At 51.2% G+C, this 18011-nt stretch overlaps 10 protein-coding genes across 10 annotated transcripts; 4 read left to right on the plus strand and 6 right to left on the minus strand.

The window, feature by feature from the left end:
* Positions 1-200: 200 nt before the first annotated feature.
* K460DRAFT_347163 (DEAD-domain-containing protein) lies at positions 201-3126 on the minus strand. The gene is made up of 3 exons (XM_040931336.1): positions 2540-3126; positions 1902-2486; positions 201-1854 (listed from the first exon to the last, which is right to left on the minus strand). Exons 1-3 carry the CDS (start codon positions 3105-3107, stop codon positions 329-331), a joined length of 2679 nt encoding a protein of 892 aa, XP_040783394.1. The 5' UTR covers positions 3108-3126; the 3' UTR covers positions 201-328.
* A 208-nt stretch (positions 3127-3334) lies between these two features.
* K460DRAFT_359389 (replication protein A, subunit RPA32) lies at positions 3335-4266 on the plus strand (the record flags this gene model as incomplete). The annotated part of the gene is made up of 3 exons (XM_040932190.1): positions 3335-3338; positions 3391-3608; positions 3658-4266. The coding sequence occupies 3 exons, from the start codon at positions 3335-3337 to the stop codon at positions 4264-4266; spliced, it is 831 nt and encodes a 276-aa protein (XP_040783395.1).
* A 159-nt stretch (positions 4267-4425) lies between these two features.
* K460DRAFT_295815 (uncharacterized protein) lies at positions 4426-5114 on the minus strand (the record flags this gene model as incomplete). Its single annotated transcript, XM_040929588.1, has 4 exons — positions 4426-4646; positions 4700-4795; positions 4850-4956; positions 5005-5114. 4 exons carry the CDS (start codon positions 5112-5114, stop codon positions 4426-4428), a joined length of 534 nt encoding a protein of 177 aa, XP_040783396.1.
* A 204-nt stretch (positions 5115-5318) lies between these two features.
* On the plus strand, positions 5319-6292 carry K460DRAFT_380613 (CIA30-domain-containing protein; the record flags this gene model as incomplete). The annotated part of the gene is made up of 5 exons (XM_040935279.1): positions 5319-5359; positions 5411-5471; positions 5520-5908; positions 5964-6084; positions 6143-6292. 5 exons carry the CDS (start codon positions 5319-5321, stop codon positions 6290-6292), a joined length of 762 nt encoding a protein of 253 aa, XP_040783397.1.
* A 198-nt stretch (positions 6293-6490) lies between these two features.
* Positions 6491-7686, minus strand: K460DRAFT_380614 (uncharacterized protein; the record flags this gene model as incomplete). The annotated part of the gene is made up of 3 exons (XM_040935280.1): positions 6491-7220; positions 7270-7585; positions 7635-7686. 3 exons carry the CDS (start codon positions 7684-7686, stop codon positions 6491-6493), a joined length of 1098 nt encoding a protein of 365 aa, XP_040783398.1.
* Positions 7687-9606: 1920 nt separating this feature from the next.
* Positions 9607-9756, plus strand: K460DRAFT_295917 (uncharacterized protein; the record flags this gene model as incomplete). The annotated part of the gene is made up of 1 exon (XM_040929595.1): positions 9607-9756. A coding segment is annotated over one exon (150 nt), but the record flags the coding sequence as incomplete, so codon positions are not given.
* A 14-nt stretch (positions 9757-9770) lies between these two features.
* Positions 9771-10553, plus strand: K460DRAFT_294869 (uncharacterized protein; the record flags this gene model as incomplete). Its single annotated transcript, XM_040929517.1, has 1 exon — positions 9771-10553. One exon carries the CDS (start codon positions 9771-9773, stop codon positions 10551-10553), a length of 783 nt encoding a protein of 260 aa, XP_040783400.1.
* A 1501-nt stretch (positions 10554-12054) lies between these two features.
* K460DRAFT_410239 (uncharacterized protein) lies at positions 12055-12310 on the minus strand (the record flags this gene model as incomplete). The annotated part of the gene is made up of 2 exons (XM_040937349.1): positions 12055-12216; positions 12278-12310. The coding sequence occupies 2 exons, from the start codon at positions 12308-12310 to the stop codon at positions 12055-12057; spliced, it is 195 nt and encodes a 64-aa protein (XP_040783401.1).
* A 119-nt stretch (positions 12311-12429) lies between these two features.
* Positions 12430-13985, minus strand: K460DRAFT_370819 (alpha/beta-hydrolase). The gene is made up of 2 exons (XM_040934232.1): positions 12722-13985; positions 12430-12655 (listed from the first exon to the last, which is right to left on the minus strand). The coding sequence occupies exons 1-2, from the start codon at positions 13806-13808 to the stop codon at positions 12510-12512; spliced, it is 1233 nt and encodes a 410-aa protein (XP_040783402.1). The 5' UTR covers positions 13809-13985; the 3' UTR covers positions 12430-12509.
* A 717-nt stretch (positions 13986-14702) lies between these two features.
* On the minus strand, positions 14703-17348 carry K460DRAFT_295273 (uncharacterized protein; the record flags this gene model as incomplete). The annotated part of the gene is made up of 4 exons (XM_040929551.1): positions 14703-16694; positions 16745-16958; positions 17008-17105; positions 17184-17348. 4 exons carry the CDS (start codon positions 17346-17348, stop codon positions 14703-14705), a joined length of 2469 nt encoding a protein of 822 aa, XP_040783403.1.
* Between the last annotated feature and the right edge of the window lie 663 nt (positions 17349-18011).

Consider the following 18011-nt stretch of genomic DNA (forward strand, 5'->3'; position numbering starts at 1 on the left):
AAATAATATGGCCGCTCGTCGTTGACAAAAGGCCGTATCTGCACGCATGTGGCACAGCAAATGTACTAACAGTCTTGCGGCATCAAGCGTTGCACAATACTAACTGCGGCGTGGCTTTGGACAAGTAATAAATGGGCTGATCATGTGGATCATGACAACCCCTTCACACACGGCTGGCGTCCAGACTTGATTTTGTGCGCCACGACGTTCAGTGACATTCAGTGCTAGTGACAACTCAGTCGAACTCTCCGAGGGTAGGCTCCCACGCCTATACACTCCTGTATTGATGCAAAGTGCTACATGCCGTGCTAGGTATAGAACAAACAAATCAAAACTTGCGCTTCTTCGACGGCCGAGCATTCTTCGCCTTCTTATTTTCTTGCACCTTACGTTGCTTACGCACCGTATCCACATCCCTGAGTTCGCTCTTGGCACCACCATCCCTGAATGCACCGATACGTTTCTCCTTCGCTTCGGCCACCTTCTGCTTTTGAACATGGTAGTCGTCGCGGTACCGGTCAGCTTGCTTGGGTGCCTTCTCCGCTTTGTGCTTGTAGCGAGGGGCGTTATTGTGGGATGCAGAGCGATTAGGCGCTTCCATCTCACCCACGCGTGGCATCTTGACCTTGTTAGTTTTGCGCCAGTCGTCGAAGCGGCCGCTGCGGAAACTGGCTGCAATCTTTTGCCCGCTCTCGCCTCGTACCATCTTTACACCCTTGGAACCATCCTCGTCGTTGGTACGGTTGACGTACTTCTTAGACTTCTTGTCCCATCGCATGCGAGGCTTGCTATCGTCAGCGAAGCCTTGAAGCTCGTCGTTGACTAGTGACATCTCTGCCGCTCGCGCCGCTGATACGAAGTTCGTGTTGCCAGCGTCACCTCCACGCACGCCGTAAGCCTTCTCTTCTGCCATATTCTCCTTGGGTAGATAAGACATGAAGAAATCATCGTTCCGCCAGCTATCTTGAGTAGCCTTCTTTGTGCTAGGTTGTGAAACAGATACTTCCAGCTCGTCGGAATCCGAATCATAGGCGCCGTTCGCAGCTTCGTGGTCGTCATCTGATTCCATGTCGATATCGTCCGCATCGTCTGCAGGTGTCTTCTTTTCGCTAACCTGATCGTTGACCATCTTGTTTGCCTGTTGCTTCATCTTCTGTCTTCCGACTTGTTCTCTTCGCTTGCGCATAATCTCAGCTGTTTCGCTGCCAGTGCCACGTCTCCCAATTTCAAACACTGTCTCCGCCGGTCTGAATGATTGAATTCTCTCCAACATCTTCTCTTTCTCTCTCAGAGCATTGTGCTTGTCGTCGCTGAACAGCATGTGAGTCTCAGCAAAATGTGGTGACGCTGCTAACTCTTTCGCCCGGTGAACGCTCTGAGCACTGGCTTGGTTCCGCGTCCTCTGATACTGCTTCTCGCCCTTCTCAGCCACACTCAGTAGCAATGCCAAGTCTTCGTCATTGACTAGCTGCTTGTTCACTTCCTCAACAGATGACTCTAGCTGATACGGGGCCAGACTTCCGACCACAAAATCCTCGGCGTAGTCAGGTTCACTGTTGGCTCGGCCAACTAAGAGTCGTTTCCCGAGGAATAGCTGTAGATCGATGAGGTACGGCAGATCGACATGTCTGCACAGACTGTACGACCAACCCTTCCGACCAGCACGAGCCGTCCGTCCCACACGATGCACAAAGATTTTGGGCTGTGAAGGGAAGTCGTAGTTGATGACGTGATTGATATGAGGCATGTCCACACCGCGAGCAGCGACGTCGGTGACGATGAGAATTCGTGTCATGCCAGTACGAAAGTCCTGGACCTGCTCTTTGCGGGCTATTTGGTCAAGATTTCCGTACACTAGCAACGTTAGCATTTTTCAGATGACTTCACCAGTAACAACTTACCATAAGATACGGCATAACCTGAAGCTCGAAGTAAGCTAGCAAGATATTCCACTCTATGCTTCGTTGCAGCAAAGATGATCGTCGACTCAGCAATCGGAGCATCTTTAACAAATCCATCACTACGCTTCCGCTTCTTACCAGTGCTAGTCTTCTCCATGTCTTCCTTGGCTTTCTTCGCTGCTTCAGTCTCACCCACTGGCACTTTGATGACATTGTCTAGAAGGTGAAGCAGCGCTCCATCTCGATCCCCGGATTTGATGGTAAAGTAAGCACTTTTTAGATCCGGTGAAATCTTGCTCTCAGCATCCAAACGTATCAGCTTTGGCTCCTGCAAACCAGCTCTTGCAAATTCTACGAGTGATTTCGGTAACGTTGCACTGAACAACAGCGTCTGCCTTGAAGCGGGCAAAGCGTGTAGAATTTCCGATAATTGTGCTGCAAACCCCATTTCGAACAGGCGGTCTGCCTCGTCAAAGACTATGTATCTCACGGAGGAGAGGTCGAGACCCATCTCGACCTTCAAATGGAGGAATCGACCAGGGGTCGCGATGATGATATCTGGATTCGTTGTCATAGAGCTGAATTCTGTAAAACCATTAGCCAAAGTTATCGTTAGATAACACTGCACGTGTACGTACGTTCTTCAAGACTGTCACCACCGACAAGCAGTATAGTCCTCAGATCTGTCCCGCGTCCAAACTCCTTCACTACCTTCAATGTCTGCAGCGCAAGCTCTCGAGATGGCGACATGATGATGCCACGAGCGCCCACCTTAGCAGAGTGTGCCTTGAGCTTTTGGATCATGGGAATAACGAAAGCAGCCGTCTTGCCTGATCCAGTCCTGGCCATGCCTACGACATCATCTCCTTGAAGCATGAGCGGCACAGCCTTGCGCTGGATCGGGGTCGGTATCTTGAAGCCCTTCTGCACTATAGCCTTCAGGAGGGCCGCGTTCAAGCCCATTGCCTGGAAGCCTCCGCCTTTCTTGATCGATTTACCCAGGTTGGAGGATTTGCGGTTCGATGCGGCTTGCTTCGCAGCAATAAATGCCTCATCATCTGATCCATCTTCGCTGCCAATACCAAGATCTATTCCGAGGTCTTGCGTCAATCCTATCTCTTGCTGCACATCGTCGCCGCCAGCGAGAGCGTCGAAGACGTCGAACTCGTTCTCGGAGACCGCCGGGGAGCTCGCGCGAGGAGCCATAATCGGAGGGTCGTATGTACAGGACTCGTAAGCGCGTGCGATACTTGACTGAGTCTGACGTCCTTGGTTCAGGTATTTGGAAAATTTCGAGCTCGGGCCAACCGAAATCTTGGCGGATGTATGCTGGGGCGCGGCTTCCACGTGCCCCGCGTTGATGCAGTCGCGTCTGACGCGTTTTGTCCTCATCATTTCCTGTACCGCGTCACTTTCAACCAAACCACGGCAACATGAGTATGCGACCTAGTCCACTTCTACTTTGGTAATCATGGGCTGATGTGTATAGACTACAACAGCTACGAGACAGGGTACAATACTTCATACGGTGCAGGTGGCGGCACTGGTGGAGGCGGCTTCGTCCCCGGCGAGGGAAGCCAGCAGAGTCCAGGAGGACGACGAGATTACTCCAAAGACAACCTACGCCCCGTCACGGTTAAGCAAATAAAAGAGGCACAGGTTGACAGTGGCGATGTGTTCAAGATTGATAACGCGGTAGTCTCTCAGGTACGTTGGAGCGTCCAGGCCCTGCAGCCTCTGCTAATTGCTATGGTAGATCACCTTTGTCGGCCAGATATGCAACATCTCGGCCCAAGCTACGCATACCACCTATAAACTCGACGACGGCACCGGTAGCGTCGAAGTGAAGCAATATATCGATTCGGACGCAGTAGACCAGCCAAACCCAAACAAGGCGAAACTCGTTGAAGGCGCCTATTGCAGAGCCTGGGGAAAGCTGAATCACTGGAATGACCGAAGATACGTCGCATCGCAAATCATTCGTCCAATCGAAGATATGAACGAGGTCTCATACCATTTACTCGAAGCTACGGCAATCCATCTGTACTTCACCCGCCCGGCGCCCGGCGCTGCCAATGCAGGCGCAGCCGCTACCAATGGGGGCGCAGGGCAACAACAAGCGGCAGGAGGTGGGAATCACGGTGACTATGACCTGCGTACCTGTAGCCCTATGGCAAAGAAGGTATTTCAACAACTACGAGAGATGCCGCAAACGAATGAAGGTATACATCAACAGGTGATTGCTGCCCAACTCAAGATGGATATGTCAGACATAGCGGCGGCGGGAGTCGAGTTGCAGGATTCAGGTTTAATCTACACGACTGTCGACGACCAGACCTGGGCGATACTGGAGCCTGAGCATTGATGGTGGGTGGCGGGCCACAATATGTGTAGGATAAGGAGCAAGCCAGAGCCAACATTGTGGGGATCTACCAGTAGAGAAGCTGATATTCGATGTAACCATGTCTCCGACATGAGGCGCATGGGTGGTATACGAATCTACCACATGTTATGTAGACAAGATCTACCGTCTCTCCGCGCTCGTAGAGAGAAAGAGAACGCAAGTTGCGACAATAGACGTCGACACCACTGTGAATACAACCTGCGTCTTCCAGCCCGATTGCACCAATGCCTGACGCTGGCTGTACCGTGACACGGTGTTGATATAATTTGAAAGCCCAGACAGTAGACATGCCAAAGAGAGAATCCAGAAGATGATGCCTAACGGAAGTGAAAATCTCTTTTCTAGGCTGTGTTAGTCGTTTGGCGAGATCGCAAAGGTGAGCTGGTGAGTTTACCTAGCGCCGAAGGCTTGGACTTTAGATGAAAGGATAATACGATGGCTACGGATACTATCGCCATGTATACACTGAGCTTGAGCCATGCGAGGAAAGCTGTTTGATTCATCAGCTAACAAATTATGTTCTTGAATCAAGTCCATTGCGTACTTCTCTCGTTCGCAGCATGATCTCGAGCATCGGACGAGACGTTGTCGAACAGCAGGACCCCAAGAAGAGGCCGTTCCCCGAAGACTGTGCGATCGTACTCGTTATCTCTGTAGGCTTGTCAGCCCAAATTAGACCCATCTGGCAGGGAACCCTACTGTTTGACTAGGATAGGCTTGCTTCGGAAGGGATTGTAGAACGGTCGGTAGGGCTCGTCTAAAATGGCATCGTCCGACTCGCCCATGCGATCGAGACTTCTAAAGTCCATGATATGGCTCCTAACATAAACTGATAAGGAAATTAATTTTCAGGGGATGCGTATAAAGACTCCACGGGTAATGGTTGACAGGTGCGTGCAGTATCACGTCCGTGTGCACGGACCCGTTGCTGTGAGGTCATTACTTAATTCGGATTCCTTGTTGCTTCAACCGTTCTGTGAAACGAACAACTGTACCTCCACAGAAATACAAAGATGGGAAATAAAAAGGAACTCGAACTCTTCGGTGGCAGCAAGTAAGTGCTACTTACTGCTAGTGATGGATCTGCGCTAATTAGTTTCTGCAGAGGCTGGAAAGCCGAAGATTGGACAGCAAGTGACGACAGGGTTCGAGGAGGATCGTCGCAGGTAATGAATTGTACAATTCTTACAACACAAAATCTGATATCTCGCTAGTCTTACCTCGACACCTCAGGATCATCAGCCCATTTCCACGGCACCCTTGACATCAAGACGCTAGGTGGCGCCGGTTTCGCCAGTCAACGCACAACAGGCGATGATCGATCATGGGATCTGTCCGATTACGCTGGCATTCATCTCCGCGTAGATGAATACGACGGCAAAAAGTATACCTTGACCTTGAAAGACGAAATTCTACCGTTAAATCCAGAAAATGGCCGTGAGCAGTCGACTATCAGCTACGAGTACGACTTCAGCTCATCGAGCGCGGAGGGCCTCTATGTCCCGTGGCATGCGCTAAAGGCTACGTATCGAGGGAAGGAGAAAAAGGACGCAAAGCCGCTAAATACGAAGAGTGTGAAGCGCTTTAGTATCATGATGAGGAGGTAAATCTGCGTTCTCCCCGGAACGGAGTCAACTGCTCATGCTAATAATGACTAGCTTCTTCGGCGAACAGGAAGGCGACTTCTCGCTTGAAATCAAGTCTATCAAGGCCATCTCCCAGTCTACTGACCCCGAGAAAGGCGTCGTGGGCGAGAAGGGCGATTTAAACGAGCCTGGCGTAAGGTTTCAACACTCTGGACTGTGAATCTTCGACTAACATATACGACCAGGGGCAGAAACCTTGGAACTGGAAGGAATCAAATCTTGTTGGTCTGGCACTCATTCTATCTTCGACTTGGGCTATCTGCTTTGGCTTCTGTTGGTGGAAAGGCTACGATACGAGCTTCATGAGATTTGGAAGGTGGTGGAGAATGGCAAGATCTTAGGACTAGATTTCGTTCAAGGCTCCGTGGAAGATCCTACTGGATAGGTGGTGTCGAAGTTTAGCAAAGCTTGATGAACCTCAACGTTCATAGCAATCATGCCATGAGAAAGAGTTTGACATGCAGATAAGAGCGTAGGCCATGTCATGAGTTGTGGTCCTAAATCACGGCCATGTTCAGATCACTAGCCTGACCATTGACTTACTCCCAGTTCAAACGGTCAATCGCCCGTCGAATATGATCCGCCCCCAATGTCTCACATGTCTTCGGTTCATTACACTCATGCGCTCCACCACCAAACAAGTGCCGCCTTTCTTCAGTCCAAAATTCCTTCTCGGCGTGCCACCTCTCTTGTCTCGCTACGATCTCTTCAAGCAGATCCATCAGAGGCCTCGGATTACTCCCCCCACCTCTAATCTCTGTCCGCAACGCCGTCTTCACGATTTTTCTCCAATCACTCGCTTCTAGCTCGATGTTAAACCCCATAGGACAGTCCAGCGTGCCAGTATGTAGGTGATGCAGCGCGGGATTGTTGTCGCCAACACGGTACGGTTTTTTCTGCCCACTTTGTTGGAGACGCTCGGCTTCCGCATCGACCTCTAGAAGTACTTTGTTGAAACGCTCGACTATTGCTTTGAAGAGCGAGACGATGGATTGTATGTTTTGAATTGCGCTGAAGGCTTCTTTGGGGCATTGTGGGCAGTAGATTAGGTCGGAGAGGGTGGACATGGCTTTTCGGAGAGGCACGATTACTTGAGGAAAGGAGAAGGACTGGACAGATTGGAGTTCTGTGAGAGTCAGGTACATGATGGAGAGACATGTGCAGGGGGCCATATTTGACTGGTTCGAGGATGGGTCGTCGACTGCATTGGGCGGGGAGATGGGTTGGAGATCAAATAAGGAAGGGTCGATTGGAGGGTCCAAGTTGAAACTGTGATTAAATAAGTATCGCGGATATGTAGGTATGGAAGAGAGCTTACTCTAGATTTGAGACAGGTGATAATCTGAAGGACTCTGGAAAACTGAGGTCATGCTGTGATGGTGCAACGTTTGCCGTGGTACCACTGGAGTTGTTGGCATCGTGTGGATGTGGCGGAGAAATTAATCCGATGTCTGAGAAGATGGAAATCACAGGGGATTCGTTCAAGATGGTGGCAGGCTCGTCGGCCTCCCCATCCCTTCTCCTCTTCCTTGGCCGTCCCATTTGCTTCCGAGGTGAGTAGACGCATGCTATCTTCTCCCTTTTGCATCGCACACAATCTGGCGTATTGCCTGAGCACTTCAGCTTTCTGGTTCCTGTCTAGTGGTCAACTTTGCTTTGTAGCGTTGGGTGATGCCCGCTTACGGCACCCGTCACATGCGGTGTGGAGCTTCTCATTCACTAGTATTTGGGTCATTTCGCTGGCTTTTTGAGACCTATACTCCAAAGACGGAAGATGCTACACCGGGTTGAATAAGTCTACAAGCTTTTTGAGCTAGGAGACGTTGTGTAGTCGGGTTCCAGCATCGCGTTTGATCGGCGCTAAGGCGTAAGACTGGGGCGGGTGGTTGGCCGCCTAATGCACGTGCGGCGATGGTACTTGTTCAACACAGCAATTTGACTTTTCGATAGAGTTGAATTTATTTCATTGTTCAAGTATGTATGATGTGCTACTGTAGACCTTAACGAAGTCTTCGTGTCTCTTAACCTCAGTGCTTTACCTTTTGAGAACTGCACATCTCACACGCAGAGCCACCATTTCTTGCAATCGTCAATGAGCACGTGTTGAGTTGAGTACTCGAGAATATCTAGTAGTTGATTGACCGCAAATTTCAGAGCAACCAAATGCACACTGATGGGACAACAGGGAGGTTTCCGTGCGCGGTCAGTATGCAACGCGACGTCTACTACGCTGGTGCACGACCGAAACGGACGGGCAAGTATACGCACCTATCCGCGGCCGCGCGGACGGCCTACCACAGGAACATGGACATCATTCGAAGGCTCGTATAACAACCGTACGCATTGCTGCTGAAGGACTTGGGTGAAGGGCCACGTGAACGCTGCTGGCATCCAATCAGATATTTGCGAATAAAAGATGCCAGCCGCGGACGTCCGCCAAAGTTGCCTCCCCGGATCAGCGTTGGAAACACTCCGCAATGTCGCATGTTGGAGGGCGAGGACTGCGCTGTTCCACAAGAGCGCTCGCTCACCGCTCTTCGACAGCCAAGGATACGTAGGACGTCGTCACACGCCACGAATATAATAAAACAACATACCAAAGGAGACGCAGAATATGGCGCCCGCGCATCGTCTTTGATGAAAAAGGCGGCGGTGCTGCTCCGCCCTCTTTTTCCAGCGGAAAACGACGTCTCCTCTGCCGTCTTGGGCTAGTCTTGGTAAGCACCTCCACCGGTTGCCCATCGACGGTGCGGCTGCTAGGGTATCCCATGCTTCGGGCCTGCACGCCCTACTGATACAGGCCAATAACAAAGCTGATGCCTGATTCTGCGTGGCCTCCGTGCTGGCAGGTCGCCCAGGCGTGGTGGGCTTCGTTGTGCGCGTCAAGAGGGGGGATACGACGTGGTTTCGAGGGTCGCAGAATGGGTCCAGATGGGGCTGCAAGTGTGCGAGATGGTGGGGGAAAGGCAGCTCGCCGCAATTTGAGGGAATATATCTCAGATGCGGCGCAAGTTGCGAGCGAGAGGCTGCGCGAACGTGATATTCTCGTAGCCAGGGAGGGCCTAGTGCTGATGGCTGATGGGCGGCTGGTGAAGGACATTGGCCCGCCGGCGGTGCTGCGCTGGGGTCGCTCCTGCACGTCGAGTGAGTCACACTTGCCAAACCTTAGCGTGTCGCTTGGTTCCATGGTTTCTGTTTAAATCCCCCACATCCCTCGCTGCCTGATTTTCTCCTTCCCATCCAACTCGCCTCATATCACAACACACAAGAAAACACATACCAAGACTGTCAACGCCATGGCTACTTTCTAGCTTTTCTTGCGCGTCTCCCAGTCGACTCACAGCCGACACGTTGGATTCAACACTAACACCACCACCACTCCCCACTTCAACTCCAACCTCAGAGCCTTCCTTCCAGGAACCTCTGAACTCTAGCCTCGCTTCAAGCAGCTTCAGTTCGCCGTCTTCCCTCCCGTTCGACTTCACGTCGTCCACCACGGCTTCTCACCAGTCACCATGGCTTTCTTCACCAGCTCCCCACGCCTCTCGGCAACCACTGAATACGACATCACCCACATTCGCGCTTCCTCAGACGGACTTTGTGCTCTACGACCAGCCAGCTCAGGTCTCCCAACGACCTCAGCGAGCACCGAGCGCTCCTCAGCCTGGGCCTACGTTTAACAACAGTCAGCACTTTTACGCAAATTCTGCCCCATCATCCACCACAGAATTCCAAACGCCTCTGTTACGCCAACGCCCCCCGGTTCCATTGTTTTCCAGCTCTAGCAACAACATTTCTCACATGAACAACGTCGCAAACATGGCAGGTACGGTACCCGCTTACCGCACCACTGATCGCAAGCTCACCTTGTCCGTAGACCTGCACAGCAACAACTCCTTCGACTCGGGCGCAAGCCTGATTGCCGGCTTCCAGTCGGGAGGCTTCACCATGGACCAGGTGTCTGCGTTCACGGCCATCAACGATCATTCCGTTGGTGCCGGGTCCACGCGCACCGTGTCTCCCAAAGACATCTTTAGTGATGCCTTCGGCTCTGCTCCCCCATCTGCAGCGTTCACAAACTTGACTTCCCCCGACATCGACCAGTCCCCCTTTATCAGCGACAGCTTCGAGTGCTCCCCCATGTTCCAGGGAGAGCCAATCATCTCCAATACCAGCGATTGGTTCTCCCTGTTTCCCGAAGAAGAGACCAAGGCTGCTGAGCCTGCTTATGCTCATGCAGCCATCTCTCTCCCTCTGGAGCGCACCATTAGCAGCCAGTCTATGGAGCGATCTGGGTCCTCGAGCACCGATTCTCCTCTAGTATTGGACAGCTCGTTTCGGCGGAAGTCTTCGGTCACCAACTCACCTGCTACAAACGGCATCAGCAAGGCTCGTCGCCGAAAAGGTCCTCTCCCTGTCATCTCCGTCGACCCAGGCGACAAGGTCGCCTTGAAGCGAGCACGCAATACCCTTGCCGCTCGTGAGTCTCGACAAAGGAAGTTCGACCATGTCAGCGATCTCGAGCGACGCAACTCTGAGCTTGAGGCTGAGATTGAGAAATGGAAGAGCATTGCTATTGCTCATGGATACAACGGATCATGAATGTCCCCGTCTTTCGAATATGGTTCCCGGTGGTCTTAAGGAGTTGGTGAAGACACCAGCCTTGCCTTTCGGCAAAAGTTTCCTTTCTTTCTAATGCGTTTATTGGATTTCGTTTTAGCTTCTTACCTTTTCGATGGTTGGAGTATTCTTCGCATCTTATTTCTCGATTCTTGTTTTGCGGACCGGTGTGTAGTCTCCCCTTGTGGTTGATTGACTCCACCTGGTGTGGACGCTATTGCGCTGTTGATGGCTCCAGTAAACACTGTTCTGTTTTAATGATTATTTGTGGTAGCGGTGTGCTTTCGTGCTGAAGCCTCCGAGATAGTTCCTTTTATATACCTGTCTTCTCAACAGTGACTCCGTGTGACACTGACTCCATAATTTGCCGCTGACTTGACTCCTTCGCATGATGACTCAGATATGACTGTCGGATATGACTAACGCGCGCGCGATATGTGTCATCAGTAGTTAGTTCTCCCGCCCGTCTTCTAAGAAAGGCCTAAATGTATTGAGGCATTTGGCATTTGGCATATATAATATCCGTCTATCTTACCTGCCGTGTAATTACTATTATGTGTTATATGCATAGGTGGAAGCAAAAAAGATGTAAAAGGGTGCAAAGAATGCAAAAACAAAAAAAACAAAAAAGAAAGATGTTGATGAGGGTGGGATCTATTAGGAATTAGTTTTAATCTTTTTCATGTGAATGGAATATAACGTACTCGAACCCACGCCATTTCTGACTGCGGAGGATGTTTAGAACGAACCTAAACGCAGCGCCTTAGACCACTCTGAGGAAAGTTAGACGTGAAACCAAAGGTGTGATTTTGTGGAAACTTACCGGCCACCTCACCTAGTTTGTGATGTTTGATGGAAAATTCTGTGTTTTGTAGTACTATATCCCAACCACTCTTTATTTTTTGCAGAGCTTTACATGACAGCATCCAAGAGTCTAGGCCTTGGTTAGTGTAGTGGAGTCTCGCGACATGTCCCCGGCTACGGTGCCCTAAAGCTATTATTCCCCAAGGTTAGCTTTGGCGATAGCGCTTTGCTTATTCATCCACAATGTAAGACAAAACTGCCAACTGCGCGTTATCCTTTGCCATCTACGCCAAAGTGTTACAACGCCGATTGCGACGTCGGATTTTCTGTTACCCTTTATTTGTAAGGCTACTCCCGTCGCTCCCTACGGCTGCTACATATTCTCATCTAAGCAGCCTTGTCTACAATCATCTGCACGCCAGCTCACAGGACAGTTACTTTCTTAAGCTTGTGCGATAGACATGCGGCTATTCTTCCCAATAGGATCAAGTGTTGATATTATAAGATTTACTACTCTCCTTACTTTCCTAACGTCAACTTCGCTGTTCCTTTCGTCTAGCTACATATAGACTCTTCTCTTTAGCTGATCTCTGATTTCCTATACTGTTGATTTTCAGAAGCTGTTGGGCCCTAAGATCGTAGGAGACTGGCCCAGAATGCAGGACCATCTTTGCTCCATCTACACCTTCTGATCGTCCTGTTGCCGAGGCCCATGTGATGATATTGTGAGGTTCGCAAGTGCAGTTTTCGCCATGTGCTCATCGACCATTAGCTGAATGTTGCGATATTGAGAGCTGTTAGGGCCGAAGGTCGAGAGTGCGTTGCGTAGAGATGACTGCAGCTGTACGAGGTCAGATGACGCTCCAGTAGCTTTGATGTTGTGCGTTGAGAATCGTACTTACAGAAAGCAGGAGGTCGTCCGGCTGCACAGGCATTGCTGACTCGATAGATTTTGGTCGCAAGTATGATTGTTGTTATGCTTTAGCGTCGTCTATGCAGCCTACGAACTTATTTTTAACGGGTTCAGGAGATTCTATAAAGTCTGTCTAGTTGATTGAAAGCCCCGCCAAGATAGGCAAACCTCCGACCTCCGGTCAAGTACAGATATCCACAACATACGTTTTAGCTACACGCCTAATACCCAGATTTCCCAGGAACAATCTCATAACACGGCCCGCTCTTTCCAAACATCTTCTGCAAGTCTCCTGCAATAACATCCGGCCTCTCCCACGCCGCAAAGTGCCCTCCCTTATCATTATCAGACTCCTGCACCACCGGACCTGCGCACCCGTGTTAGTAAACTTTCCCTACCAAGATGACCGTGAATGAAAAATAAAAGTACTCACCCAACGTCCTTCCCCAAATTCTCGGCACAACAGTAATCTCCCTCGGAAAATGCGCAAGCCCCAACTTCACCCGATCAACCCATTGGCTCGCGCGGTCTCGATCTGGAATCTTATCCGTGGGATTATGCTGTGCTTCGTAGTAGATTCGCACATGCGCATTGGGCCCTGAGGTGCTAAACCAGTAGATACTAATCCACGTAAGGATCTCATCGTCCGTCCAGGCATACCCGTCCGTCCAGTCAATGAGCTTCTCGTAGATCCAGGCCAGCAGGGCGACGGGGCTGTCTGCAAAGGCGTAGGATATGGTTTGGGGTTTGGTAGCGTGGAGTTGGCGATATGCCTGGCCTTGGTCGAGGAACCATTCTGAGCGCTTGAGGCCGGCGGACTCGGCGGCTGTGTATGCGGTCATTGCGTGTTGGAGGGCGAGAGCAGGCTGCGAAGAGAAGGACGGTGCGTGGGCGCGGACCATGTTAATGTGGCTTGCTAGGACGTGGGATGGGTACAGGACGCCCATTGATCGAGTGATGTAGAAGCCCCAATCGCCACCTTGCGTTACGTATTTTTCGTAGCCTAGGTCTTGCATCAGACGATGGCACGTTTCGGCATACTGCGAGAGTGCGAATCCGGGCTTGGTGATTTTCTGACTGAATCCAAAGTTTGGCAATGATGGGGCTACTATGTGGAATGCGGGCTTTCCTTCTTTCTCGCCCGCTTCAAGAAGTGGTAATATCTTTGTTACTTCGACAAATGAGCCCGGCCATCCGTGACAGAATAGTAGGGGTATGGCGTTTGGGTTCGAGTTCTTCTTCCACACAAAGTGGATGTCGATGTCGCCGTAGCCTTCAACCTGGACTTTCTTTCTATTATTAGGCAGCTCGTTGAGTTTTGCTTCGGTTCTACGCCAGTCGAAGCCTGTTTCCCAGTACTTTGCCAGGCGTTTGATATCGGAGAGGGGCGAGCCATACGGCCACTGATCTAGCGTGTCAAGTTCATCGGGGTAGTCGGCATCAGAGAGTTTTCTTTTTAGTTTTGCGAGTGCAGAGTCGGGCACCGAGATGGTGTATGGTACAGATTCAGAGCCCATCATGGAGGTGTGTCTAGATAAGGGAAGATGGAGGTCGATGTGCGGAAAGTAAAACAAGCAATAAACGCTTGAAATGATGTCTGGATGAGTAGAAGGTGGTTGTTGGTCTGGGAGAACTGCTTTTGAGTGCTCTAACCCCTCATTCGCATTTCAAAGCAAATGCCCTTGAGCGACACATTGACATCATAGGCCATGAACTATACAGCTACGTTCCCGCAATACTCACGCATGATGTTACCCGTCGGGTGTTACTCCGTTCGCTTACTCAGCCCGCGCGCGTCTGCAGCTTTGATTACACGGGAACTGTCATGCAGTAGACTAGTTGCATTTAGGTAATATGTTATTTACGAGGTAAGCGCTGGCGGTCGAGTTCTATTTCGAGATGCATGTTCCTAAGCAGCTAACAGCCGTTGCTTTCACAAGGCCAAAGGTTCTTGCGGTGTATCAGGTCATTACAAGATAAACAGTTACCGGAGTTCTGCGCCCATTAATAAAACACTTGCATGATTGGAAAATACACCATGGGAATGAAATATGTAGCTAATTCACGTAGTTGAATTGAAAGAAATACAAACGTGTCTGATTGAACTGAATGAATCAATGCAACCTCAGCCTCAAAGGCGCAAGAGTAGGAAATGTAAGACGACCCCACCAATCCTGTAGGTGTCATGAAACATCTGCCAAACGCCGTGCCATGCCAAACAACCCCCATGTTGTGACTAAATGTACAAGAAAGAACCTATCCTTCTATCTCACAAACGCCTCGTCATTATTCAAAATCCCTAGCTCAAGTGAAACGTCGCCCATCGTGATAACGCCCGGTACTAGGACACGAGCCCATCAAAAACCACCTGATTTTGCGAAAGTGTCCACGCATCTTTCCATGCAAGTACACATCTACTGGCTACTGCCATTCCCTAATCCATTATGACTAACAGACGCGAGGTGAAACCGCTCAGGCGTCGGACTTGGCTTCTTCGTAGGCGGTTCGAGGATCTGCGGGTTCCTCTGAGGACTCAGGGACTTGACTGGGGGAAAGATGGGCGTTTCTGACATTGCGTGGCTGGAGACGGGCCGCATACCGTCGTGCTTTAAAGGCGCGGGTATTGGATCAGGTAACATCTGGGCCGGCATCTGTGACGGTGATGGGGCTATCCGCAAGGGTGCGGGTGCCGGCGAAGACATGTGCGCTGGCAAAGGGGCGGGCGAGCTATGCTTGGTCGGCGAGAAGGACGTTCGATGAGCTGAGCTGGGAGGGAAGGACGAATGTGGACTGTTGAAATTGTAGTGAGTCGGCAGGCCGTTGGCCGGACGTGGTGAGGCTGCTGGTGAGTGCTTTACGGGAGAGCCGGCGGGCCCAGCAGCTGATGGAGGCCGACTAAAGCTCTGTGTATACGGGATCGGCGCTGATGAGCCGAATGGATTCGATGCGCCGAAGGAGTTACCATTCTGCTGGGGAGGGGGTATGTGGAAGCTCTTGTTCGGGCTACTAGGAATTTGCTGTAGGTTGTAAGGTGGAGGTGATGATGTTGGGAAGCTGAGAGGCTTGAAGCTTCCAACAGGCTGCCCCGATGAATATGGGCGTGCCATTATGGGTGACGAGCTGCCATTTGCGCCTTTGGAGGGCGATCCATAGGCGGCCTCTGATCTTTGTATCCCAGGCGGGCCAAGAGCCTGACCGCGCGGAGACAGACTCGGTCCATCGACCCAAGGTTGCACTGGGGCGGACTGTTCATTAGCTTGTAGGACGAATGGCCGAGGTTGTGGTATCTTGACGGCTTCTAATTGGCTTGTGGACACTGGAGATGCAGCACCGTTCGCTTGCGTCTCAGTGCGAGAGGAAGGCGATGCGGAGGTAAGCCGCAACTTTAGAGGTGGGAGCTTCGGTTGGCTCGCATCCTGCTCTTTACGCTTACACGAAGTGCAGACGAAGACGAATTTAGAGTCGTCGGCCTGTGCTTCTGTGATGCCATGGCACTTCATGTGCTGCCAGACGTTACACTGCTCACACGATATCTGCGGAGTATTGTCGTTAAGGTTGGAACCATAAGTACCGCATTTTTCGCAGTCGAAGAACCAATCCTCTTCTTCATTCAGTTTCTTGAGGTCGCTTTCGTGTTTCTTCATCATGGCCTTGAGATGGCGCTCAGACAGCCTAGCATTGTTGTTGGCAAGCTTTTGCTCATTCTCCTGCAGTCTACGCAGCTCTTCTTCTTTGAGAATTTTGGCCGTCTCGCGTTCGCGGAGCCGTTGCTCTCGCGTCATTCTGCGGGAATCGTGCGCCTCTTCCAGCTTCTTCTGTCTGTCTTGTTCTGCCTTGGCCATGGCAAGCTCTGCCTGCCTCTTGCGTTCCACCGCCTCGACTTCCTCGACCTCCTTTTGCTTTTCGAGTCGCGATGAGATTCTCGAGGAGCGCTTCGCCATTGCTAGCTTCTGCATATTCTCTAGCTCCCTCATTTTTCGGGCCTGCTTCCGGGCCTGCTCCTCTGCAAGGCCCTCCATAACTGGCATCACGTCCTCTTGTAAACGCTTGTAGAGTATCTTTTCGTTCGGGTCGCGGCTCTTCCGAATGCTGCTCATATACTCTTGGTAGTCTTGCAAGGTGATGCACACACATTCCCATTTCTTCCCACCGAGGCCATCATCGACCTCTTCAGCTGCTTGCTGATCCAACGGCGCTTCCTCGACCTCGGAAAGCTCCTCTGGTTCTGGGGTCGTCTGCTTCTGTCGCTTGCTGGCTCTTCTGCCTTTGGCCTTCTTTGATTTGGCTTTCGATTTGGCCTTCTGCGGCGCAGGCGGTGGCGGCGGGTCAGTTTGCCGGTACATGCGATTGTCATCCAAGACGAAAAGCATTCTCTCTTGTGAGTCCCACCCGGTAGGCTCCATGCGCTGCATGCAAACGTTAGCTATACCTTGCAATGAAACAAGGCAATGCTCACCCAAAGCGTCTGCTCGCTATCTGTGGCCGCTAGCCTTTCCCTAATCGTGTTTGGGTTGTTCAGAGTCCATGTCGACAGCTGTTGTAGTACGCAAATCTTTGTGAAGACATCGAAATCATCGAACTTTTTGGGTTCTTCGTCGGTACCGAACGGATTGCGGGCTGGCGCCTTTGCGACGAACTGACGGCGAGTATATTCATCGAAAATATCGGGTCTAGTATCGCATTAGTACATGCGCGAGGGGTTCAATAGCAAGAACATACGTTAGGCCCTTGTGTGATGAGACGTGCTTCAGTAATGCCAGGCCAATCTGGGCAAGCCTTTCGGAGGGCTGTGGCTTCAGGCATTCCGTCTCTAATTCCTGTACGTGTGTCAGCCCATGATCCAGCTGAAAAATTGTGCCGCGCATTCGCAATCTTCAGGCGCAAGCGGAGCGTACCTCGATGTCAAAGTCTTTGTCGATCTTGACCGCGTCGCCGAACAGACTGATGTATTGGGCTAGGTTTGCAAACTGCCACATGTTGCGCAGCTTTTGCAGTGTGCTGGGCTCTTCGACCGAATCCTCCGCCTCCATCTCGGAGGCGGCGCGTTTTCGTGCAGGCATGAAATAAGACGTGCCGTGAGGCGACGCGTGCAGGCTGCGGGCGGGGGCCGTCGTGGGGCGTCAAAGTGGTGGGAAGCGTGTCGCGGTAATCAATGATGGTATAAAGAGGTATATTTTAGACGGCCAAGTGGCGGTTGGGGCGGTGAGGTGAGGGCGCGCTCGTGGAGATGGTGAAGGGAGCGATGAGGTCGCGTCGCCAAATTGTCGGCGCTTTGTCGACGCTTCACCGCGGATATCAGCGAAAGCGGACTAGCGTATTATGTCAGTGCAGATGTCACCGTGTGCTAACCTTGGAACTATACATGGTATGCTACCGCTTGAAGATGTGCTCATGATAACTGGCGAGTCGTCGGCTTGGAGATGTAGCGGAAAGGACAATATAGTTGTGAATAGAATCCCACCAGCAGGTTTGCTCCTGCTTGCGCATAATGCTAGTTGCGCTCGTATACAGTCGACAAAGAAAACGATTGACATGTCCAACGAACTATGAGACAAATCTCACGTAGTTTTCAGATGTTCTCCGAGGTTTCCAGCAGTATTAATTAGCCAAACTCCCACCGTCGGTTGTACATTGCCAGTGTTTAGTGTGGCTGAGGGGAGACTACGATAGGATAGACAGGGGCATCTGCAGGCTGCATGAACCAGATGGATAGCGTAGCTGTT

This window comes from Cucurbitaria berberidis, assembly GCF_010015615.1.
Source record: "Cucurbitaria berberidis CBS 394.84 unplaced genomic scaffold K460scaffold_6, whole genome shotgun sequence".
Lineage (NCBI taxonomy): Eukaryota > Fungi > Ascomycota > Dothideomycetes > Pleosporales > Cucurbitariaceae > Cucurbitaria > Cucurbitaria berberidis.